General features: G+C 39.8%; 1 protein-coding gene across 2 annotated transcripts in view; it reads left to right on the plus strand.

The window, feature by feature from the left end:
* The window catches only part of LOC129107830 (rho family-interacting cell polarization regulator 1-like), a 66,100-nt gene that overhangs the window by 14,896 nt on the left and 24,679 nt on the right, over nucleotides 1-26,525 (plus strand). The window contains exons 1-9 of one of the 2 annotated variants that reach the window (XM_054619401.1): nucleotides 1,649-1,917; nucleotides 18,399-18,522; nucleotides 20,111-20,263; nucleotides 20,928-21,006; nucleotides 21,359-21,382; nucleotides 22,271-22,324; nucleotides 25,331-25,480; nucleotides 25,616-25,679; nucleotides 26,413-26,456. In XM_054619401.1, the coding sequence (XP_054475376.1) occupies nucleotides 1,899-1,917; nucleotides 18,399-18,522; nucleotides 20,111-20,263; nucleotides 20,928-21,006; nucleotides 21,359-21,382; nucleotides 22,271-22,324; nucleotides 25,331-25,480; nucleotides 25,616-25,679; nucleotides 26,413-26,456 (711 nt within the window). In that variant the 5' untranslated portion in view covers nucleotides 1,649-1,898. Of the gene's footprint in view, nucleotides 1-1,648; nucleotides 1,918-18,398; nucleotides 18,523-20,110; nucleotides 20,264-20,927; nucleotides 21,007-21,358; nucleotides 21,383-22,270; nucleotides 22,325-25,330; nucleotides 25,481-25,615; nucleotides 25,680-26,412; nucleotides 26,457-26,525 lie in introns of those variants that run through there. The other variant, XM_054619402.1, reaches the window with a different exon arrangement.

Raw genomic sequence — 26,525 nt, forward strand, 5'->3', positions numbered from 1 at the left:
CCCATGGTGGAGAAGTTGGAATCTGATTGATTGATTCTGTGGACAGGTGTCTTTTATACAGGTAATGAATTGAGACAGATGTCTTTCATACAGGTAACGAGTTGAGATTCAGAGTACTTTCTTAAAGTGAAAGGACTAATCTAACCGGTCTGTGGGAGCCAGAATTCTTGCTGGTTGGTAGGGGCTCAAATACTTATTTCACTCGATCAAATGCAAATCAATTTATAACTTTTATATAATGTGATTTTCTGGATTATTTTTTTTATATTCTGTCTCTCACTGTTAAAATAAACCTACCATAACAATTATAGATCGTTCATTTCTTTGTCAGTGGGCAAACTTACAAAATCGGCAAGGGATCAAATAATTATTTCCCCCACTGTATATATGTATATATATGTATATGTATGTATATATATGTATGTATATATATATATTCCTGGAGGCTACCAGTTAGTTTCTGGACTAAGGTTTAGAAGCCAAGAGTTCTGCCTTTTGGACTTAACCATCTTGTTTTTTGGTTTTTTTACATCCGCCTTAAAGGTGTGAATGCTGAATCATCCAATCTCTTCAACTGTGTCGTCTGTTGATTGCAGTCACAACAAAAAAACTTGATCACATCCTTGTGTGTGGGTCTCAGTGTGAGATGCACAGATAACCCTTGTTATTTGAGTGCTTCAGATGCTTCCATTGTGCGAGTGAAGGTGAAACAGCAGCTGCTCTTCACAGATAAACACTGAGCCGTCACTCCCGTCTCACACACCATGGAAGTCTTTTTGTCCATGGAAGGGAGCTGATGATTCACGCACTGTAGAGGAGAAGCACTTGTCTGTCTTGAGGCTGTTAGCAGGTGTCAACACTGAACTGAAGGGACTGTGTGGGAGTGGCCGTCGTGCTGTTTCCTGGATGTTTATGTGTGAGTGACAGATCCATGAGGCCCATCAGACGACAAATCACATCACAAAGATTTATAATACTGTGAGACGGGATTTAACCACTCTGGAAAGTTATAACTGTCATAATCATTCAGTCCTCTATTTCCTTGAGAAGACAAGTAGTAGAATTATGTCAGTCATGATACAAACAGACCTTTTCTACTGCAGACACTCTACAACCTGTAACCTGAGGCTTTCTCCGGGGGCAACCTCCAGTTCTAAATTGTGAATCTGGTGCTGAAGTGTCTTAAAGCTGCATTATCTTTACTGACCAGCAGGGGGCAACTCCTCTGAGATTTTTAGAGATTTTATTTATTTCTTTGGGCTAAAAATGTGATAATAATGTTTGCACATAGTTTTAGAAGTATGCTGAAATATTGTTAGCATATAGCAACAATTTGAGCAAATATAATACAGAATTATTTTTAAAGTTACTAACTGAACCTTTAAATCCTCAAAACAACATGAATGAAATGAAAAACGGCAGTGAATGAAATATGTTTGGAAAAATGGAAATTGATACTGTGGTGGGAGGATGTAGGGTAAAGAATGATGTGTGTGGTCTGAAACAATACGCTCAACGGGAGAAGGAGGGGCAGGAAGACCGGGTGATGTCAGTGGGGAAGAAGAGGAGGGAGGACCGCCTTACTCTTTCCCTTTTCCTCCCCCTCCTCCTTCCTCCCCCTCCTCTTCTTATCAGTGTGTGTGAGACGGAGAGAGGATCAGTAGGTGAGTGGACGGAGGATTACCAGCAGTGACAGTGGCTATGGGGGAAGAGAAAAAGGGAACTAAACCGGGATAGAGAGAAAAACACGTGCCCTAAAGAGTAAGTGGGTAAACAGAGAGTGAGAGATCGGAGAGCAACCCAACTAGGAGTCCACTTGGAGCGAGGACGGAGCGCTTGTTTCAGGAATTGGGTGGACCCCTCACTAGGAAGAGTCGACATCAACCACCACAGCCACCATGTACAGTGGATATGGAGGTACGAACCAGCTCCGTGAGACCAGCTACTCTCTAATCATTAACTTTGTGTTTGCCACGATGACCTTACAGTTGCTGGTTAACAGGTTTGTAACTTATTAGAGGTGATGGCCTCAAATACCTTAAAATCAACAAAACCTCTAACATGTTTCCAGCAACTTTTGTTTGTGGTAGTCATGTGATTTAGTGGGAGGCCCTCTCTGAACACAGCAACATGCTGTCTCAAATCTATTTTCAGAACACTTTTCACTACTTAATTAAACTGGTCAGATTAAAAAGATACCTTGGGTCAGTCCGTCTTAAAGGACTGTGCCACTGCCATACATACTGTAGTAAAGCACAGTCAGGGCTGGGGTCTGAAACTTAGTTCCATTTTGGATATGATTAGTAGAATATCCAGATTAGTTAAATTGAGTTTTAAGGATAGGTTCGTATTGTTTCATGTCTGTCTTGGAATAATACTGACACGCCTATATGTAAAGTACATTGTTCAAGTTTTTTGGTTGTTGTAATTGTCATATCACCCTGTTTTGTACAGGGTTATATGTACTCATCTTTCCCAAAGCACAATGTTTTCCAAGACATAGCCGTGTAGTTTTGTTTTGCGTGAGCTAACTAAAAAAACTAAGTAAACCTAAAACGAGCAGAAAGTGTTTGTTTCCTGTGAGCATGTAAGTTTATTTTGACACTGCATGTCACGAGCAGAAACTGACACCCCGTCCCTGCAGGTCCAACACTGACACTAGAGGGGCACCTAGAGCGTCATAGTTGGAAGCGTAGGGCCACTGACCAAGCATCTGATGACGAGTTGGGAGTGAGATCGTGATGTTCATACTGACTGTGAAGAGATCCCTTCCTTAAGCAATTTCAGTGTGAAGGATTCGGGCAAAATCCACAGTGAAGTTCAGCTGAAGCTACTGTTAGGGGCTGATCACACCGTAGCTGCATACGATGTGGTGCGCCTGTGGAGCCGGCTGCGTGCTCATCCTATATGTCATTAACAGAAAATAGATAATGAAACTATCAAAACATGAGTTATGAATTCCTTCATGCTCACATACTCTCTAGCTCACAGCCCAGCAGCTAACTATATAGCTAGCCCTACCACATCTACTGGCACCAAAACAGGAAGTTAGTGGTAAAGTAGTAAAGCCGGCCTTTACCTTGATTTGATTGGCTGCCTGGGTCAACAAAAGTTTTTGTTAAGATATTATCACTATTCTGAACCCAAACCCCACATAATGTAAGATTCACACCACTGCCAGTGGGGAAGAGAGACAAGAAGGCTTCTTGTTGAAGTATGATAAAATATACCTGAAGAAGAGTAAATGAGTAATAAGGCCCGTCTCTGCCAATAGCCTGGCTCTAAAGGTCTGGATTTGTAAATGCATCACTAAGTTAGTGTGTGAACTCCTTTTTCTTCCTTAGTTACTAGCAGATATTTGAAACTAGTGATTTACTAAATCAGGTAACAGCATTAAAACTTAAGGGAGACCTAAGAAATGTGTAAATGGTTGGTGAGGAAACATCTGTATGTCAATGTAAACAGGAAGTCACTGCAGCATCACACGCTGAACATGAACTTCCAAACTTTTGTTTATCTATATCTGCATACATGCAGATTGTGTATGGGTCTGAGTATATGTGTAGTTGAGTGTTGTTATATCTGGTTATGCAGCTTATTTACCATTTTAATTAAGTCTAATGGTATTGGAATAAGATTGTGTATTGTGTAAAAAATAATTGTATTTAATATAATCTAGGCTTACAGTATCTTGATAAAATGAAGGACATAGTTGACATGTGGACCAGTCACACCGGCATCCTATAACATCCTGTCATAATTAAACAGCATTCAGATCTAAAATTAGGACATTTCAACCATATTACCTCTTATGAACTCTGTAAATATTCCATATTAGCTCATCTGCACGGAACTACTAGTTTGTTTGTTGCAACTTGTTTTCATTTAGTGAGGTCTAAAGAGCCACTGTTGGAGAAGTTATGCCCTATCGAAATCTGTTCTTGTACTGGGATTTGGTATTTCCCATTTATTCCACTATGGCATGCCAATGAAATGATAAAAACTGGCTTGAGTTGTGTAATCAATCATGGTGAAACTATTTTTATTTAGTTATTATACACTTTTTTGACAATGCAACTTGCGTTACTATTAAGGGTGATAACAATGTACCATTTTATTTTTGTTAACTTTAATTTTGTACTGTACAAAAATGTATGTAAACTAATTTTATCTTATATGATCTAAAACAGTCCAGCATGGTTTGGATTTTTTTTTAATAAATATTGCACAATATGCGATATCGCCATCATGTCTGTTTCAACAAGCTGCCAAAATGAAGAATATTTCATAGTATGTGTTTCAAAGCAGTTGTAGTGTCCTGCAATGGTCTAATTGCTGTCTCTTTTCTAACAAGAATACACATTTGGGGGAATAACTGACTTGTTGTATATTTCACATAAAAATGGCAGAAACTTATGAAACTATTATCACTGTGGCATTAGTGTGGTATTTCAAGACTTGAGTGTCTTACTGTATGTAAGACTGATGGTCCATTATTGTCAAGTTCAAACGTTTGGCAAAAGGTAACTTCTCATCCCTGTTGACATGATAGCTATGACTGATCTCGATATGAGAGTATGACGGAGCTCTCAGAGGAATGGAAACAGTCAATGTGATGTACAGAACATAATTGCTCTTACATGTGGGGTGTAATCATCTGCATCTGTTATTTGGCAGATGTTACAGTATGATTCAAGTTTAGTTTAGATAAACAAGATAGTGTTAATACATGAGCTTTAGTGGTTTAGTTTGGGGTGCTAATGAACTCTGGACAGACCCAGGCTAGCTGGAATCGTCTGTAATGTAACATTGTAATCAAAATCAATGCAGCAGACCCAGAGATAATGTTGCATTCTTCTTCCTTGTCAAATATTGGTGTAAGCCTGTATGCTATGTAGGCCTGTCACAATAATTCACTTGTTGCACAATATATGGACATCACTCATTTTGACGTTAAGACTTATCTTATGATATATGCTCACAACCTCAATTATTTTTACTTTATCGACTTACTTTAAAATTCATGAAAATGACAATCATTTTTACGTCATTAACTTATCTTACGATATACGTACATGATAACAATAATTTCTACATTATCAACTTATTGTACAATATATGGACATGACCTCAATTATTTTTACGTTATCAACCGATTGTACGATATATAGATATGATCTTGATCATTTTTGCTGACCTTGATATTGCCCTTTGTGTTGACATATGTGTTTTCTTATGTATGCAACATTATGCCAGAGTATACAGCAGGTTTTTCTCTACCATTAGAAGGCTTGCACGTTTGTTAACAGAGCCCCGGAGTCCATTTTATTTATTGCTTTGGTTGTGTGGTTTTAGTTTATATATGTTTTATTAATTTTATATCTATAAGAATCAAGTAAATGCTCATTTAAAGGGGGTACTTGCATTATAATGCAATGATATTTTCACTGTATCAGTTGCATTACATTTTCTTTAAATTACATCTATATTGTGTATCACAATTATTTCTGGGGCAATATATCGTCCAACAAAATTTGTTATTGTGACAATCCAAACCGAGAGCCTATTAACCTACAGAGAAACAAGACCGCCAACATCTGGGTCCGTGATGCGGGTGTGCTATGCTAGTAGCGGCTAATGTAGCCTAGAGCAGCGAGCCACAGAGGACTGGAAAGCACCCTTCTTTTTAACTTCACACCCCCAGATTGTTTTATTTATTTATTTCATTTCTCATTTTTAAACTTGTAGTCTTCAGCTCCTACCGCAGGTCCCTTGAAGCAGTTTATCAGATTTTGCACTGCTCCCTGGAGCCACAGAAGGCATACCTGCAGTCCAACTCCCCAACAGCTGTTAACACACATTAATCTGTAAACTCGGCATTAACACACAGACATCAGACTGATATCAATCTTCTCATCTCATTCTTGGAAAGACAGAAAAATGCGTTCCCAGCCATGTTTTTTTCCATTAAGACGATGGATATTCTTCTACCGTCCAGGCAGCCACTGGTTTGGATTCTTTGAATATAAACTTGCGTTTGGACAGTGTCTACTTTTACTGCTTAAATCGTTGCATGTTAAGGCTACAAAATCAGGCATGCTCACTGCTAAGTTTTCCGACACTATTGTCCTTTTCCTGGAAGTGAGCTAGCATGTCTGTACCGTAAAGCTGTTGGGTTATTCCTGTGACTCAGTATAGCCATTAACTGACCCTGCCCTCCTCGCAGGATGTTACTCCCTCCTAGGTTTCCTTTTCCTAAAGACAGTAATATGAGGGAGGGGCCTGGGGTAGAGAAACTAAACTGTACTCTATGTGTGAGTGTGTGTGTGTGTGGGGGGGGGGGGTTGTGAGCGGAGGAATATGTAGGACTAACCCTTTGTTCACCTTGCTAAATATATGAAGTGTTGTCAGAGGCCACATTTCACCAAGATAAACCATTAGTCTTTGAGGCCGTTCTCGTCGTTTCTACATTCACAACTTCTAGTTTGAGTCTAGTTAATCTCTCAGTTCTTACAGATCCCTCTGTAGTTACAGGTAGAGATTTACCTCACACAAGATTAAACCTACAGACTCTTACCTGAACTCAATTTTAGACCTTGGCCATCTCTAGACTTAAGGCATTTCCACACAAAGTAGATTTGCAAGGAACCAAGCAAGCAGTAAATCCTTGTGTTCCACAGTAAGTATTCCATGCAGTGAGAAAACATTTGGAGTCACTGGGCTGCACCCTAAAGATTTGTATCATCAGTTGGGAATCCCCTGAGTGGACTCTATTAATAGAAACACTGTCCTTTTTTTTTTTTTTTTTTTTTAAACTGCGTCATTGTGCACAGTAAAGCAGGACCACAGCATGGATGGATTCTTTACCGCCGTCAGTATGGCAGCGATGTCTTCAGTGTGCGATTCTATAACTGAACTATAACCAGAACACAACACTTTTTAATTTCTCTGACTGTGTGAAAATCTAATCTTTTTATATCAGAGATGATGAAGCAGGGCACTAAAACCTTAATCTTACTGGTAAAACATAGCTCATGTAGGTGGATGAGTTTGGTCGCCATTGGCAGAACTCTGTCCACCCAATACAATTGTGATTGGTTTAAAGAAATACAAACAAGCCAGAGCATACCAGTATGATAATGTGTTGGGGCCAGACCTTCATTTAGTGCCGTGACTACTCTGTGGGGACAACTCTGCTTTTCATGCTTTTTTAGGTTCCGTTAGTTAGTTTGTTAACATAGCCAAAGTATCATCATCACCGATAGAGCTTGGACCGTTGCTGACCTATTACACGAAAAGGAAATAGAACACAAAGTGTACAATTACATCCACAGTGAGAGAGAATAATAATGACGGCTGCACATTTTTAGTAGTTTGTTATAGTTGAATGATCACCTCCTGTGATATGTGAATTACTATATTATTAAAGGATACAGGAAACGTGATTCAACAAGCCAATCAAATTTGTCTCCCCTTCCTATGTCACATGTAGTCTCATTAGAACATTACTTTTTTTTGGTTAGTTTTTAAATGTGCTGTATAAATAAATAGTACGTCTCATAGACCAGGTTTAGGGTTAGGCGGGAGTAGTTCAACTGTTAACAGACTGTTTAATCATTGTAGCCTGTCAGACCTTGCACCCATAGCTTGCCACACTATGTTAGCAACATTAACCAATGCGTGTGTGTTTTAACCTCTCTGGACAGGCCTTCAATTTTTTGTAAATATTGCAATTATGAAAAGATTTTGTAATTATAGAAAAAAATGTTAAAGCTGACCAATTAATAGCCGTTGTCATCGGCTGAGCTATGACTATGGTTCTACTGGTGTGCAATATGGAAGATATGCAAACAAATTACAGTACGTCAATATTTTACAGGCTGCAGTTGTTTGTAATGAAATGGGTTGATTAGACTTGGTACTAGGTCTGTAAAAGCCAGGCGACAACTTCCGGTTCTCAAAAGTGAAGCCAAAGCGGAAGTGCCTGAAAGGAGTAAAAGGTAACATTTAAAACATTAATATAAGATCTGAAACTGTTTACAATGCAAATATATAGAGGAGTAATGTCTACCTGAGCACAGAATGAAGTCTCTCTCCCTCTGTCTGTAACTCAATAACATTGTACACATGAGTTTATGGTTCTCAATGTCAATCAAATTATGTTCATTTAGTAAATGATCGTCCATTTAGAGTCAAATAGACCATAAAGCAGGGTATGCTTTAGGGCGGGGCTACCTTGTGATTGACAGGCCTCTACCATGGCGTTGTCTGCCACATGCAGTCCTAGTCCTGGTTCTCCCGTGCCTCCCTTCCCGTGCAGCGTGATGTTGGTGTTGTTTCCCAGCAGAGCAGGGAGGAGTTGCTCTGCTCCTGGCTGGAGGAGGAGACGCTGCTGCCTGGCGCGGAGCTCGCCTTCTCCCGCCAGAGTTTTGTCTACAGGTCAAAGGTGGCAGGGAATCCAGATCTGGATCTTTCCGCTGCACGCTGGTCTCTGCTGGAGTCCCTGCTGTAGTCTGAGCTGAAGGATTTTCTGGTGAGCCTATGTGCCGTAAATAGTTTTGTCGGATTTCGCCAGGATCGGGTCCTTGTTGTCCTCACTGATGGTCTTGTTTACTTCTGTAGGTCATATAGAGGCATCAGTAGTACACTGGTTCAAAACCAGATAAAAGTTGCTCAGAGTAACTAAAGAGCCAACATATTGCCTTCAGACAACTAAACAAATCAGGTTTTATAAGGGGTTTTGTGTAGTAATCCTCTTTGATTTCAACATCTGAGCTTTGGCTAATTTCAGATCACACCTTCCATTATTCTTTTTGGATATTTAGTAGTTTTTGTTTGGCTATATTTATATTCCAGTGCCAATTATTCTGCAAAATGAGATCAGAACGAGATATTATTGTAGAAACCTCTCTTGTCCAAGGGTATCTCTGGTTTCTGCTCTGGCCCAGTTAAAGATGTTTTTACGCTGGCAACTGGTCCAAATGGATCCACATCCGAACTGTTTCACATCTCTGCTTTACAAGACAAAACCTCATGCTCCCAAGTCCCCTTCAATAGCCCTCTTATAGTATAATAATTCTCCCAAAGAAAGCTCCTCATGGCTCTACTCTGGATAGCATAACAGTCAGGGGCATTCCTTAAAACCCTTTACACCTGCAACATAAGATTCAATTGAACCAATTATTGAATATTAAAGTTTTGACACCGTTTCATTTTATTCATCAAAGACCCTAAACGCTCTTCCTGCTGACTCAATGCTCTCAAAAGCTCATGTTTTCATTTAAGACAAATTAAAGATATTTATTTTTAAGAACTGGTGTACTTTAAAGGCATTGATCCAAACTGAAACATGTTCTGCTACTCACATTGCTTTCTAAACTGTTTTTCACTGTTTAAGGCAAGTCTCCCTTTATACACCTTAAACTCAAAATATTCAGCATTATTTGTAAACTAACCCCTTTCTCTGCAACCAACACAGTGTCATCAGCATATAACAGAATACTAAAGTTAATATTATTAACTGATATGCCTAGATTGGCCTGCTTGATTTCTTGTCAAGTCATTAACATGAAGGGCGAATAAAGTGGGGGAGAGCACATCTCCCTACTTCACCCCAAACAGAGTAAGAAAACCACACAGCTCTATTGATCCAGTCAAAGGCTTTCTTAAAATCATAAAAACAAGCAAACCTGTTTTAACGCTCTTGTAATTAGACTCGCACCACAGAGGACATGACATAAATATGATCAATACATGGACTGGTTTTCCTGAAACCATTCTGCTCAGCTGTATTTTTCCTCTTCCCGTGTGTGTGTGTGTGTCTGTGTGTGTGTGTGTGTGTGTGTGTGTGTGTGTGTGTGTGTGTGTGTGTGTGTGTGTGTGTGTGTGTGTGTGTGTGTGTGTGTGTGTGTGTGTGTTTGTGTGTGTTCTGCCAGCCTCTCCCAATTTTTCCAGGGGTGCATACACACCCACAAACAGGGGCGCCGAAAAGGGGGGGTAAAGGAGACGGATTCTAGGGGCCCATGATGGAGGGGGGCCCAGAGAGGCCCCTAATGATGATGAAATTATAATACAGAAAAAATAATGACACTAAGTTATTAACTAACATATAATCACACATGTTTTATTTTTGTTTTTGCTGAGATTTTTTTCTCTCCACTGATTATAATTGCTATTTTTTCATGGAAGAGTTTATTTCCAATTTAAGAATCAGTGGTGCAGCAAATAAATGACTCAAAATGAATTCCATTGTATTCAGAGTGCTCAGTTCTTCCCCTACTGTACATGTCAACTGTCATGCTGTTCTTCTTTCACAAATATGGTAATGATAGTCAAAAATACCATTAAAATGCATAATTGTATGTAAAATAGCATCAAAAAATTTTGCCGCTGTGTTGGGGGCCCTGTAAAGATTCTTTTCATGGGGCCCAAAATCCCTAGCGGCGCCCCTGCCCACAAAATGTGATTCTGCTGAGGAGAGATTAACAAACAACGTCCTGGTAAATTAGCTATTCTTAGAGCCATAGGCTACCAGCAAGGAGTGGTGCTAGAACAATGGTCACTGGTCACCAAATGTACTGTACATGTTACATGCAAGGTTAAAATAGTTTAGAATTTTGAATGAGTTAGTTATTAATGTGTTTGTTTTAGTTAGAGCCAGGTATAATGTCTCAGAAGAATGTAGCTACAATACATACAACACACATGGATGGAGGGCTGTGGAGGAATGGCCACAATGACCTCAGCTGAATAGCTTGGTGGTTAAATGACATTTCAATCTCCAATGTTTGAATAATGTTCTTGTTATTTATTACACAACACTAGACTGCATGTGGGCTGCACGGTGGTGTAGTGGTTAGCACTGTCGCCTCACAGCAAGAGGGACCGGGGTTCAATTCCTGGGCTGGACAACCTTCTGTGTGGAGTTTGCATGTGTCAGTGTGGGTTCTCTCCGGGTTCTCCGGCTTCCTCCCACAGTCCAAACACATGCAGCTTAGATGCACTGTTCTGGTGCTAGCCTACAGGGCAGTGAAAGGAACAGCTCCTTCCTATCTCCAGGCCTTGGTCAAGCCCTACACCCCCGCCCGACCACTTCGCTCTGCTGCCTCGGGGCGACTGGTTGCCCCGTCGCTCAGAGGTCCCTGCGGCCGATCCACCCGGTCACAGCTTTTTTCTGTCCTGGCCCCTCAGTGGTGGAATGAACTCCCCACTGACGTCAGGACAGCAGAGTCGCTGCCCATCTTTCGGCGCAGGCTGAAAACTCACCTCTTCAGGAAGTACTACCCTGAGCCTTCCTCGTGTAGCACTTATGGCACTCGTATTAGTTGCTGCACTTACTGTATTCGTATCAGTTCGCTGCACTTATTGAATTTGTATTTGTTTACTGCACTTATCCTATTCGTAGTAGTTTGTAGCACTTACTATATTCGGATTAGTCTGTTGCAATTATTGTTTTCGTAGTAATCTGCCTCTGCACTATACTTTTGCTCTGGCTTATACTTTGAGATGCTTGTTTAAGAAAGGAGATGCACTTATGACTTCTGGTGACTAGTAGTTCTCTTGAATACCTATGTTGAATACACTTCCTGTAAGTCGCTTTGGATAAAAGCGTCTGCTAAATGACTGTAATGTAATGTAATGTAATGTAATGCACTGAATACTCTAAATTGCCCGTAGGTGTGGATGTGAGTGTGAATGGTTGTTTGTGTGTCAGTGAAAAACAACAGGGATTAATTGTGAAGCTATTGTGATATAGAGCCATCTCCTGGAAAGTCAAGTCCGTTCAGTTTCTGTGGTTCAAAGTCACGAGAGTTGACTCGTGATTCATGCTGTCTCCTTTTTTGGATGGTGATATAATACAGCTCAAAAGGCTAAAGTAGAATATATTCATGTTTTTTTCATCAGAAAATATTTTATTTTGATTTTAGTTTTTCTTAAAGGACACTGCTTTTATTTAGTTTCAGTTTACTACAAAACATGTCACCGCTTATTGTCATTTCGGTTTCAGTTTTATTTTTAGTTATATATAATAATAACCCTGATTACATGGCAATCTGGAAGCCACCAGAAGAAAGATGGAGTTTTGAATACAATAGAATTTTATTATGAGATTTTCTTTTTGCTTAAAACTCCCTTCTTCAGGACTGAAATGTGACCAAAAATTGTCAGAGCTGCCCACAGAAAATGTATTTAAAAATGTCCAAATGACATGTTTCATAATTACTAAATGGTAGCAGCATAATTACTAAATGGTAGCAGCATTGTATGTTACAGTGCTAAAAAAAGCAGATGGTAATGTTGCGGTTTGTGCCAGCTGTGTTTTATAGGTGATGGTTAATGGACTGACCTTGTATAGCGCTTTTCTAGTCCTACAACCACTCAAATTGCCTTTACACTTCCTGTTATCCACCCATTCATACACTGATGACAGGGGCTACCATGCAAAGTGCCTCCTGCTCATCAGGACTCGAACCAACATTCACACCCATTCATACACCCATGGCACAGCCTGCTGGAGCTATATGGGGTTAAGTGTCTTGCCCAAAGACAAATCGACAAGGACTAGAAAGCTAGAAAACTAAAAGTGGAATGGATTTCTGTTCATTTTTATTTACTTTCATCGGTTTGTTAACCAGGCAAATAGAGGATCTGGGGATTGAACTGCCGATCTTCTGATTGAGGGACGACCTCTATCAGATACCTCAATACCTTCTGAGCGACTGTGGCTCAGAAGGTATTGAGCGGGTTGTCATATAATTGTTGTTCTAGAATACTCCCTTGCATCTTGCATTCAATTACATGCAGATAGTCTTTGTAATTATTGATTGTGTGATATGTCATATGCGGGGCATTCTTTCAGAAATCATTCACCTTCTGACCTCAGCCCTTTCCTTTTAAATGTCCTACACTTTTTGCATCTCCATTATCTACTACACAGCCAAATAGCCTGTGGTGTGTTTAGCCTGCTGTGTCATTTATAAAGCTCTGACATATGATTGGTTAGATATACCTTCCTTCCCGTGATATGTTTGAGAATAACTTAATTGTCAAGCAATATAGTTTATCAACAGTATATCAGATTATTTAATTCTTAAATGGAGGAAATGTTTATATCTCTAAGTGATTTTAGGGTTCCTATCATCCAGCCCTACCGTAAAAGTCTAGGTTTCAAATATTTATATTTATCCTCTCAATACATAGGTACTATTTGTTATGATATCTTCCTCTGACCAACAAACACCCCTTTCCTTAAGTAGTCCTAACAACAGTGGAATGGAGACCAAGCGGTGTGCTGTGTTTGGGTCCCAGCCAGCGTTTTTTCCAGAATGGTCTGGGCCAGAGCGCCAGAGAGCATCAAACAATAGGCGTGGTGTCACACACTCGCTTTCCACAGAGGCGTATGGAGGGCTGAGTGTGTGGCACAGAGCCACGGCCCCAGTGTTTATATGAGAGCATCAAAAACAGAGGAGATGGTGTGACTGGAAGCTATTGTTATCATTGGGCAGGACTGGACCGCTGTTTGGATCAGGTAGGGAACACAAAATGCAGCTCAGTTTGATGGACACTTTCAGTCTGATGGCTTTAACTGTGAAACTTCAAAGAATGGAACTGATGGATCATTAAACTAAACGGGTTGCTGACTGATTAGCTCATGGAAGTCTAATAACAAGGCTAGAGGTCACATAGGAGACAGGACAGTGGGGTGTGATAGAGGGAGAAATGTGCCGACTACCACTGCTCTGTCTGAACTGGGACTCTGACAGAGACACGGAGCCCCGTCAAGTTTGGTCTTTGATATTGGGATTCAGGGGTGTAGCTGTACTTAAAAAATACATGGCTCACTTTTTGGGGTTAAGTGCCGTCAGGGACAACTAGAAATGCAGAAGATGACGCTTTTATTTGGAAAAATTAGATTTTTTTTTTTTTACTGTTAAATTAAGTCGTTCAAACATTGCAATATGGTAGATATACAGGATATATGTGTATAAACGTATATGTGTGTGAAGAAATCTGCATATCTTTAAATATAAATAAAAATACAATTAAGACAAGTACAGCATATTTGTCATCGACTTAAATCGACCTTCTATTGTAATTACAAAGTTTTAGGCTGATTTGAAAGTAATTGTTTGGTTGCCAGAGCTTATCTTACTAAAGAAAGTACCAAACTGAACATCTTATTCCATACATTCTGGGACTGATGAATTAATCAAACTTACATGCCAAGATACTTATGGTATAGGCCATGCAATTTGGTTATTGAAAAATGTGATTAAAATGACTCTTGTACTTTCTGGTCAATGTTTAACCTTATAGATTTCAATAGATTGTGGTCAATTTTGTTTGCTTTCTGTTTTTGAGTGTTTTCTTACTTTTACACTTGTCAACTAGTTTAAGTTTAAACTTCCATTTAAACGTAAATAATTTGTCAGGAACGTCACTTTTGTGGACAGCACACAGGAAGGCTGCTGTAGAAGAAGAAAGACAGAAGCAATGGTTCTTTGTTTAAACCTCTATTGTCTGTACAGCATGTGTGAGGCTTTTGACTTGTGTTTTGTTCTTCTGGTCTTTATAAAAGTGATGGTTATCTGTTGGTACATTTTGAAGGAGGCCCAAAAGACAGTGATTGGGTCCGAGGTACCACAGACCAACATGCAAATCATCAACAAGGAGACACTTGCAGAAGATTCAGACTGCTAGCTGCTGTTATGTAATTGCAGAGGTTTGCAGACATGTTTTTCCAGGGTGAGAACCATGCAACCGGCCTTCTAGCACTATTAGAGTTAGACACTGGGACAAAACCACATTTAGCTTTTTGCTGGTTTGATGGAGGTTTATCCACTAAGGATAGAGTACCTTTCTCAGAATCCAGCAGTCATGTCTAGGGCTGTGTATCGGTAATTGATACCGTTTAGGTATCCAACCAGAATAACCCAGTAACAAGAAACTTCTCCAATCAAAGGATACCTGCCAGCAATCCTTTTTCCTGCCCAGATCAAGAAAAAAAATAGACTATAAAAATAGTCTGTTTGTATGGCAAACAGTGCTAACGAAAGCAACATTGCTGATAGAGCTAACTGTTAACGTGGGGCCGGAAGGGGCATACCAGAGGGTGGGCATTACAAAGTGGTTTCCACCGTGGGTCTCAGGACGGCGTTATCAGCAGTAACTACTGTATGAGCGCTGTGCAGTGAGGGGGCAGTAAGCTAGCCAGCGGGACAAATACACTTAATTCTTCAATACTTTATTTTATTTTTTATTTTTGCAGTTTGCCATGTTGTTATACCCCAGCTTTAGTAGGTGTAGGACAGCACATCAAATCTGCTGACGAAACTAAACTAAAAATGCATGAACCAGATTAGCAAGGCGATCAGCCTCACAGACCTGCTGTGGTTAGAGTAATTAGTTCCTTGTTATGGACTGTACTTGTATAGCTCTTTTCTAGTCTTCCGACCAATCAAAGCGCTTTAACACTACATTATATGACTTGGATGCCTCGAAGAAGATAACACTATCATTATGAAAGTGTCGTACCACGTTGCTCCTTTATTAACTGCTATATAATGGCATGGATAAAAGACTGACAGCTGTATAACTCATTGATATAAGATCCAAAAGTTTCAGAGAGACTTCTTACTGTAACCCTACTGCATTGTCACTCGTTCTCTCATGGAGACACTGAACTGTTGTGACAACACAACATGATGATTTAGCAGGAATTCAAAAAGGGAAGTGTCCTGAATGTGATGGACCCGGTCTGACCCGACTTTTCCACTTGCTGTTTGTTCACTCTGCACCTCCGTCAGGCTGCTGTTCTCTCTCTCTGAACTGTGTTCTTTCCTTTATCTCTCACTCCCCTCCAGCTCCTCTGTGTGAGGACTTAAACTAGGTTAAGTCAACAAATGGTTGACCGCAGAGTCCCACAGCATACACACATTCTTTTGGATTTTAAGGGGGGGGGAGTAAGTGTTTTTTTTTTTTACTTAAACGTTTGACGTGAAAGTTGTACAACAGTTAAATATCAAAGTACTCTTGACATCCCTCGGATTGGGTTAAACTCCAGCAGAGCCGACCTTTTCTCTTCAGCCAGATGACTGCAGCCCTCAGGACTATCTCCCTTTGTTCAATTTCCTGTCAGGAGAGGCAGTTGCGTCCGACTTCCCTTTGGATTGTGACATTTCCTGTTCTGTGGGACGAGGGGGGGGTCGCCTTGCAAAGGCTTTTCAGCTGTTTTGAGAAACAGGATGCAGGACACTGGATCAGCCATAGTAGGAAAACACTACTTCAGCTGTCACAAGTTAACCGCTGACATAGGCCACAATAACAAATCACCACTTCAGGTCACAGACTTCAAAAAGTTGGTTGAAGGCCACGGCTAGGAAACGGATTAGTCTGCTTAAGGAGACTTTAAAAAACGGTTGTTCACAATGTATACAGATATAAGCCACTGTCGTTTTGAATGGTAGGTGTTATAAGTGATATAATATGATGCAAAAGGCCTCTGGATGATGTGCCCCAGTTCGATACCTTGATCAAGGACACCTCTATTATCATAATGAACATAAACCACTAACATGGCTATTGCTAACACTGAAAGACTGATGACGACTAATGAGTGCACACAGGGAGACGAGCAGGTAGCCCGTCCAATCATTACATTCAGGTCAAATGAAATGATTGGACGGGCTTATTTCAATCCTGCAACAGACACAGATTGACGATTTTATTTTTATTTTTTAAAATTTTTTGTCAGAGCCTTTGAGTCATTGATTGCTGTGATGAAATGATGGAAATACCAACAGAAATAATAGAAGATTACCAACCCTGCCTTTAAGTAGATGTTTCTTACTTACTTTTAATCTACCATTACACTTCTAATCAGAGCATAGGACATACTGGTCCCACAGTGACTCACTGATAATACACTTAAGTACACAAACACAAACACATATGGAAATCCAGTCATAAAGGGGGACTCTCCAGCAAGACACAAGGTCTCCAAATGCCTTGGTTTCATTGACCCTTTTGTGTGTGTGTGTGTGTGTGTGTGTGTGTGTGTGTGTGTTTTGTGTGTGTGTGTGTGTGTGTGTGTGTGTGTGTGTGTGTGTGTGTGCGTGTGCGTGTGTGCGTGTGTGCTTTGAGTAACTTGCTCCATCCACTAAACATCGTTGGATTATGAACAGTGCTGTACACTGAATAGGTGGCAGTGTACTGAAATGTCTGTGGTGTTCAGTGCGTCATCAGATACCATGTCAGACTATTCACGTGACACGTATGATATGTTTCAGTGTTTCCATCTGGAAACGAATCAGAGAACTGGGTGCTGTTAATCAGAACTCAACACTGTTGTGTTTTCTATTGGTCATATCTGGTTTGATATACAATGATTCTGCTTTTTTGTTTGGAGAAGTTAAAGTCACATTAGTTTATCTGCTAGATAAGATAGCAGTAAGGCAAGGGTAACAACAGAGTTTTGGGCCCGGATCTATCAAGCTGTAAATTAAAATTTGAATGAAAGATAAAAGTAAAAATCCTTCACTTTTACTCCTCACAAACATGAGAGCAAAAGCTATTTATCACATTACTTACGATTAAAAATTCTCATTAATTTTGCTGAAAAAACTATTACTGGTAGGACCCAGCACTCCAGCAGCATGGTGTGACACAAATGGGCCTTTTAAGTGAAACTCCCATATCACTAAACACAACTCTGCTCCGATCGTCACAATGTGCGATTCTGTGTGAATGCAGCCTAAAGACCTTTAAAAACCCTACAGTTATAAAAATAAATGCTTCTTGTCATAGCAAGATTCATTTATCTTTGTTTTAGTATGAAACTTTTAAACCGTGGTGTACAACAACATGGAGGCTCCATGGTTCGAACCGAGATGTCAAACTTTAATACTCCTTTCAACACTGACAGAGGCAGCGCAGACCATATCCACTCCTTTCTTTTCTTACCTTTTCACAATAAAAGCCCTAGACATAATTCTTAGATGGCTGCAGTACAAAGAGGTAAACAAAATAAACTTCTGACACGTTTGGAATGATTGTACAAAATATCAGTGGCCTTGATTTAAAAAGATACGTTGGCCAAAACAATAATTCCGAATGTTGTAGTCTTAGCTTATTATTTGACTTTGATTGGATGTTAGAGATTACATTATCCTTTTTTCCCACACTTTTCAAACGTCTATATCTTGTGCTTCTGTCAATGTGATGCTCCTTATGATTTCTCTCTGGTACTCTCCTACAAGCAGAAACCTTTCTTTCCAGGTGTAGTCAATTTCCTCTTGGTGCTGTCATTGTGGGCTCTAAACAGAAAAACATGGCCGATTGGTTGGTCATGCTGTGGTGTTGGCAGTCTGTTGATGGTTCTTCTTCTCCCCTCTGAACAGGGAGTCCATCCCGAGCCCTCTCCACCATGTCGCTGTCTGTTCGACCAGCCAGACGCCTCACCTCCAGAGCCATCACTAGGAGCCAGAGCTACACTGGAGTCAACACCTACGACAAGGCCTACAGGTACACACACGCGCACACACACAAGCACACACACACACACACACACACACACACACACACACACACACACACACACACACACACACACACACACACACACACACACACACACACACACACACACGATGTGGGGAAGTTCACACTCGACAGGACATCCTGTCAGGTGGAGCTCAATAGACAGACAGTCTGACTCCAATTGAAAACTAAATCCATGTTCTCATTTGGGAAAAAGCTAATTTTTGAATCTTCGTTTGGTTAAGTCTCAAGAATATGTATGTAAGTCAATTTCAAGTTCCCAATAGTGACCTAAGTAAACTTGTGTGTGTTCATACAGGATATGGATATGGATTATTGTAGGTTTACCTTTAAATAAGTGTTTGGGCCCTAAACTTAAGCAGTGCATTGATGCTACCATGAAAAATATCCTATTCATATTTTGTGTTACTGTATGATGACATATTTTTGTCACTATTATTATTATTCAGTTATAACAACAAATATTTCTCATTATAACAATATGTCACTTCATCTTGTTATGTTATGGAACTTCATTTTCATTAGAATAATCCAACATATCTCATGAAAGGAACAAACAACAGCCAATTTATCTTGTTTAGGTTACTGTGATGAACTTCTAACTGGTCCTGAATCAGTTTCAGTTTATTCCTGATGCTCTGTATGACCTCCATCAGTAAACGAGACCATCAGAGAGAATATTGTGTTTCTATATAGTTATTCTTAATGCTTGTCATCGGTGCCACCGGGTCGGATTCTGGTGAAATCAGATGAAATCATGCAGGTTCACCAGAAACTCCTTCAGCTCAGACTCCAGCAGAAGCTTCTCCTCGCCGCTCCGTCGGGCTAAGCTGTAAGCCAGCTCTGAAACCAGGCTGCTGGAGACCCAGGCTGTACTGCTCGGCCCATTGTAGGGAAGCGAGGCACGGGAGAACCAAGCCAGGACTGAGTGGGGCAGACTGTCAGATCCTGCTCATAGTAGCTTTAAATAGTTGAACGATTTTTACATTCCCCCTTGTTGTTTGCTGTGGACTCAATCCACTGGGACAGCTGGTACTTGCCCCACCAGTATCACTGTGGCCCAAAAGACCGTTCCTACATGTCATTATTGATTATTCTGATAATGCAAAATGTGTAGCGATAAAATACTTCTTTTTTCACTGTTGAATTAAATCTGTTCACTGTAGAACTAATTCAAACAACATACAGAAGTTTCTTGTTCTACTAGCATACCAATTTATCACGTTCTAACGACAAAATGTCAATTCAATATGTAGATTGTGTGTTATAACAGGAGCGTTTGTTGATGGAACAAGAGAAGGTGACGTGATGTTATAACATAAATTGCTGCTGGTTAAAATACAATAATTTGATATCTAGCGAACAAGACAAATATCACATTGGAGACAGAGACAGACGGACAGACATGGTGTCCCTTTCAGAGAATACCTGAGTGAAGGTGTCAGTCTTATGTGATCCGACAATGCTGTCAGATAAAGCAGAGTCTAATCCAGCTGATCCGAGGATGTCAGGAGAGGATATTTAAAGGGTGCTGATGCTGCTGATGTTGCAGGAACCTCTCGGTGTTCAGTGCTCCGGGAGTCAGCAGGAGGCCCAGCAGAGCCAGCAGGATGTTCACCATGTCCTCCAAGTCCAACCCACCGCCTAAGGTTCCTCAACCGGAGCGACTGGATCAGGTCTATGAGGCCCTGAAGAAAGGCCTTCAGTGAGTACGCTCACAACACACACAGGCACTGACTCACTGACTGATGTTTCTGCAATTCTTAAGTTCTATGTACTGTGTTTCTACATTACATTACTATAGGAGGTTCAGGAGAAAGAAACTTTCATGGGTTGACAATAAATCTGTCGGACTTGATTTAGTAAAAATAAAACAGGAACAGAAGCTTTATATCACAGGCTCCAATTTTGAAAAAAACAAACAAACAACTCAAGTAAGCCCACACTGGAAAGAGAATAAAAAAGAGTTTTGTGAGGCATGAGGCTTAAAGATTCCATCAAATGTTCAATTGAAATTCTGGAAAATTGAAAAGTACAACCAGTGAAGTCACAACTACACTATTGTTTTACACTTTTTGTAAAATAGACTTAGCCATTTGGCAGACACTTAGATGAAAAGATTGATAGCACTCACATGCCGTCCCTTCAACATGAAGCTCGTTATCTTAGCTTAGCATAAAGACTGGGAACCGGAAACTAATAGTTTGGCTCTGTCCAAAGGTAAGAAAATCCACTGACTGACTGTGTGTGTGTGTGTGTGTGTGTGTGTGTGTGTGTGTGTGTGTGTGTGTGTGTGTGTGTGTGTGTGTGTGTGTGTGTGTGTGTGTGTGTGTGTGTGTGTGTGTGTGTGTGTGTGTTTTCTCTATCAGTTCCTACCTGCAGGTTCATCAGATGGACTTGGACAGCCTCAGCAGACAGATGAAGGAGTCAAAGAGGAACTCCAGACTGGTACGATCTGGCATTATACTGTTTGGCTCAACACTACAAGTGAAAAGGATAACAAAACGTTTTCTCCCAACGATTATTTTCTTATGTTTAATTTGTACATTAGAACTTTTATTTCTTCACACTTTTTCCCAGTGTCCCTGAACACACCTGCAGGCAGAGGTTTCAAAAAGGTCCTTTCGATCTGTGGCATTTAGCATACTAGAAATCTCAAAGTCAACTTTGAAAAATGAAAAATGTTTTGACAAAGCAATATATCACATAATGAACAAAGAGGAAACATCACATTGTGCTGCCTGTCACTTAATACAAAATCTGAGAGATACTGATGACCTGATGTTCTCTGTCTCTTCAGGGTTTCCTGTATGAACTGGACAAGGTGAGCTACTGTGAATTATTTTAGACCAACCTCAACTGCAGAGAGGATGTTAGACAGCTTTATATTACAGATAGGGGTTTATTTCTTATTACACCTGTTTTTTGGTATTGTTTTTAATGTGCTCTATACGAAATTCAGAGCATTTCTATTGCCTCTCAACGGCTCTCAACATTGCGGCGGGAACTGAGCCGGCGACTAGAAGCTAACAGTGCTAACAGCGGTAACTGTGCAAACAATAGCAACAGTCCGGACAATGCTAACATTGTTATAGACTGCAACCTCAGTACAGGGCGGTGGTCATGAGCTAGCCAGTAGGACACGCTCTCATGCACTAACATGTATAACACGCACAAATTGCCATTAAAGCAAATTCAACACTATCTCAGTGTTTACCCGTAGTCTTCATAATTCATTATAGTGTATTACATTTCCACAGTACTTTTTCCACTAGTACAACAAAAGAGTGATATCACAGTTGCAGCTCTGCTGCTCGCACTCTCTGTTCTTTAAACGAATGATTTAAAGTCACTTTTAGTTTTCTGGGATTTTTTCATGGTTGTTAAGCCAACCTCAATGAATCTTACCACGTCCTGCACATGGGTTGCACATTAAAATTCTTCCAACTGTTTAAAGAGCATAATCCCTCCCTTTGCTGCTAGGCTTTTCATTTGAAACATATCTAGGAAGAGCTGATGGTCTATTAAAAGAAAAAGTAAGTCACTACATTAAAAGTGACTGGAGCCACCACAGTGTTTAGTGTAGAAGGCACAAGCCTTTCTTTATAGTGCTGACCTGACCTGAGCCTGCAGCTTGACTTGGATTGACTTATTGTGAAAATCTCAGTCTGTGTTGACCAATAGAAAATCACTCTGTGCTTCTCTCTGACAGCAAGTGAAGGTGACTGAGAGGTACATAAGACGACTGGAGTTTCACCTCAGCAAGGTAAGACCACCGTGATCCCCCTCAAACAATGTCTTTAATCATCAGTAAATGTTCTAGAAAATTAGACCGTCACAAATGTGTGTGGGTATGTGTGTGTGCATGTAAATAATAATAATAAAAGCAAACATAATAACAACCATCATAATAGTTATGGTCACATTGATATAGCAATTAGGTGTGAGGCCAGACTGGGGCAGCAGAGTGACAAGCAAGGTCATATTTGGATTCAGTAGCCAGTGTTGGTGAAGGTCTACTTGTTATTATTAAACATCTGAAACCAAGTATTAATTAATAACACTGTATGTGTCAGCTTTATTGGAGCTCTGACAATCACCATTATTATTGGTCAGTTTTCAAGTCAACATAATGCAGCTTTATAGAAGTTTAAAATGAAATATCTTACAATAAATGTAGCCCATATTGATCAATTTGATCAGGATAGGCTCTGGAGAATTCTGTAACTACTGTAACTAAAAAACTAAAAAACACACACAAAACCTCTATCAAATATGAATTCATTTCAATTAAGTAACAGGAAATTTGATTTACTTTGAATTTTTTCCATATCTATCTGTAGGAATATAAAAGACGTAATGTGCCATTAATTTGACGCTACTGAAAACACTGCAAATAAAATATGACAACCATGGGAACAACAAGGCCTCATGTTATTGTTTGCTAATAACTATTATCTATATATTCAACTATTGTGTTTCATGCTGGTCTCGAGCAACAAGAGCACTTAAAAGGGATAGTTTAAATGTTTTGAAGTGGGGTTATATGAAGTATTTATCCATAGTCAGTGTATGGAGGTCAACAAACCCCCAGTTTAAAGAAGCAGGCAGCAGCTACGGTACAGAAGCTAAACAATGTTCTGCTTTGGATGGATGCAGCAGCAAAAGTATTTATGCCAACCAGAAATATCAACATCAGTGGAAGTTTATGCTATATTTAGAATATTTTCCTCCCTTTGCAGCCGGGAACTCAAGCAGTTATAGCCATCTCTGCTCTCCTCAGAGACACTAGACTCCTGTTGAATCCGAGTTAACCCTTTAAAACACCAAAGTCACACATTGACACAAACAAACTACCTGATCGATGCAGCGGTGGACCAGCAAATCCCGTGTCCTGAGAGGTCAAATAACTGTTGTTGTCAACAAAGTCAGTTGGCTTTGAAGAGAGCGATATAATGGCTTCAGTTCCTCGTTGGAAAAGATAAAGCGGTGAAAATATTGTAAATATAGCGTTTTTAGGTAGGCCATTCTTTCAGGTGGCTTTAATACTTTCTGCTGTTGCCTCGCCTTCAGCAGTACATTGTTGTTTCTCCAAACACATCTGTGTGTTGGAGCATAACCCCACTTCAAAACATCCAAACTATCCCTTTAAAGTGTCTGAGTGGAATGATATATATATATATCTATAGATATATCTATAGATATAGATATAGATATATATCTATATATAGCGGGTAAAATAAGTATTGAACGCGTCACCATTTTTCTCAGTAAATATATTTCTAAAGGTGGTATTGATATGAAATTTTCACCAGATGTCGGTAACAACCCAAGTAATCCATACATACAAAGAAAGCAAAACAAATAAGTTCAGAAATTAGGTTATGTGTAATAAAATGGAATGACACAGGGAAAAAGTATTGCACACGCTTACTGAAATTTATTTAATACTTCGTATAAAGCCTTTGTTTGTATTGACAGCTTCAAGACGCCTCCTGTATGGAGAAACTAGTCGCATGCATTGCTCAGGTGTGGTTTTGGCCCATTCTTCCACACAAACAGTCTTCAAATCTTGAAGGTTCCGTGGGCCTCTTCTATGAACTCTGATCTTTAGTTCTTTCCATAGATTTTCTATTGGATTCAAGTCAGGTGATTGGCTGGGCCATTTTAGCAGCTTTATTTTCTTTCTCTGAAACCAATTGAGAGTTTCCTTGGCTGTGTGTTTGGGATCATTGACTTGCTGAAATGTCCACCCTCGTTTCATCTTCATCATCCTGATAGATGGCAGCAGATTTTTATCAAGAATGTCTCGGTACATTTTTCCATTCATCCTGCCTTCAATTATATGAAGTTGGCCAGTGCCGTATGCAGAAAAACAGCCCCACACCATGATGTTCCCACCTCCAAACTTCACTGTTGGTATGGTGTTTTTAGGGTGATGTGCAGTGCCATTTGACCTCTCTTCTGATAATTCTTTTCACTCCTCTGTCAGAAATCGTGCGAGGAGCACCTGGTCGTGGCCGGTTTATGGTGAAATCATGTTCTTTCCACTTCCAGATTATGGCCCCAACAACATTCAGAGGTTTAGAAATCCTTCTGTAACCAATGCCATCAGTATGTTTTGCAACAATAAGGTTGCGAAGGTCTTGAGAAAGCTCTTTGCTTTTACCCATCATGAGATGTTTCTTGTGTGACACCTTGGTAATGAGACACCTTTTTATAGGCCATCAGTTGGGACTGAACCAGCTGATATTAATTTGCACTGACAAGGGGCAGGATTGCTTTCTAATTACTGATAGATTTCAGCTGGTGTCTTGGCTTTCCATGCCTTTTTGCACCTCCCTTTCTTCATGTATTCAATACTTTTTCCCTGTGTCATTCCATTTTATTACACATAACTTAATTTCTAAAATTATTTGTTTTGTTTTCTTTGTATGTATGGATTACTTGGGTTGTTACCGACATCTGGTGAACATTTCATGTCAATAGCACCTTTAGAAATATATTTAAAATGACGTTAAAGTGACGTGTTCAATACTTATTTTACCCGCTGTATCTATATATATATATATATATATATATATATATATATATATATATATATATATATATAGATAGATATATATATTTATATATATATATATAGATATATATAGATATATATTGCATATTGTTGGGTATAATGTTGAAAATGGTATGTATGTTTGGACATTTTGAACTTTCTTCTTCAGATAAAGGGAAACCATCTCCCCCTCTTTCCCTCTTTCTCCAGATCGAGGAGCTGTATGAAGCCTATTGCCTGCAGAGGAGGCTCAGGGACGGAGCCAACAAGATGGTGAAGGCTTACACTGCCTCTCAAATCAGCAAGGAGGCCAGGGAGAGTTTAGCAGAGGCAAATAAAGGATACAAAGAGTACACAGAGGTAAGATAAAGAGACCAGAGGAGAGGAGAGATAGTGGACTAAGATGGAATGGAATGGAACTACAGCTCTGTAGTTTATATCTGTTATCTGTAATAATGAATAAATGAATGTCTCTCTCGCTGATATTCTCTGTAGAACATGTGTGTGTTGGAGAGCGAGTTGGAGAACCAGCTGGGGGAGTTCCACATCAGGATGAAAGGTAAGAATGAAACATGGATGGCTAGTTCACTCGTCTGTCTTCACTGTCCCTCCTTCCTCTCATCCTCTTTTTTTTCATTCTCTTCTTGAATTGGTTTCTTCCTTGTCTTAGACATGCAGCAACAAAAATCACATATGGCCGTCATTTTAATATATATACGTGTTAATACATTGACAAGTCCCAATATGCCCAAAATGTCTCTTCATATATTGATGAGAAATACAGAATTAAAAGAAGTGCTACTGCACCCCCGTCCAAAATAATCATTAGCAAATATGATCATAATCATAAATTAACAAACTGTTGTTATTTTACTACACATGCACATTTAAAAAGATTACTTCTCCAAACAAAAGACACAAAGGAGGACAGAAGAGTATATCATGTCTACATGTGTGTTGACTCAGCAGAGATTAAACAAATGAGAGAAGTTGATCTACAAGAGAATAAATATTAGAAAGCAAAACAGATTGACTGAGAGCCTGTCTTCATTATATTCCAGTATATATGTTTTGCGCCTGAATTTTGTGTGTTCCTTTACATAAATAAAGAAATTTCCACCATAAATTTGGGCAAAAACATTCCAGAGAATACAGGAAATGAAGTGTTTGATGCTCAAATGTCATGGGGGAGGACCACCGGAGACCCCGTTTGTCCCCGCCAATGTTGAGATTAGTTCCAACGGGTCTAATGAGAAGCTGAGAGGATTCCTCTGATAATATTTGTCTTTCAGGTCTGGCTGGATTTGCTAGATTGTGTGCTGGTGACCAGTATGAGGTAAGTCACTCACACTCTCTCTCTCTCTCTCTCTCTCTCTCTCTCTCTCTCTCTCTCTCTCTCTCTCTC

This window comes from Anoplopoma fimbria, chromosome 19 (assembly GCF_027596085.1).
Source record: "Anoplopoma fimbria isolate UVic2021 breed Golden Eagle Sablefish chromosome 19, Afim_UVic_2022, whole genome shotgun sequence".
Classification (NCBI taxonomy): Eukaryota; Metazoa; Chordata; class Actinopteri; order Perciformes; family Anoplopomatidae; genus Anoplopoma; species Anoplopoma fimbria.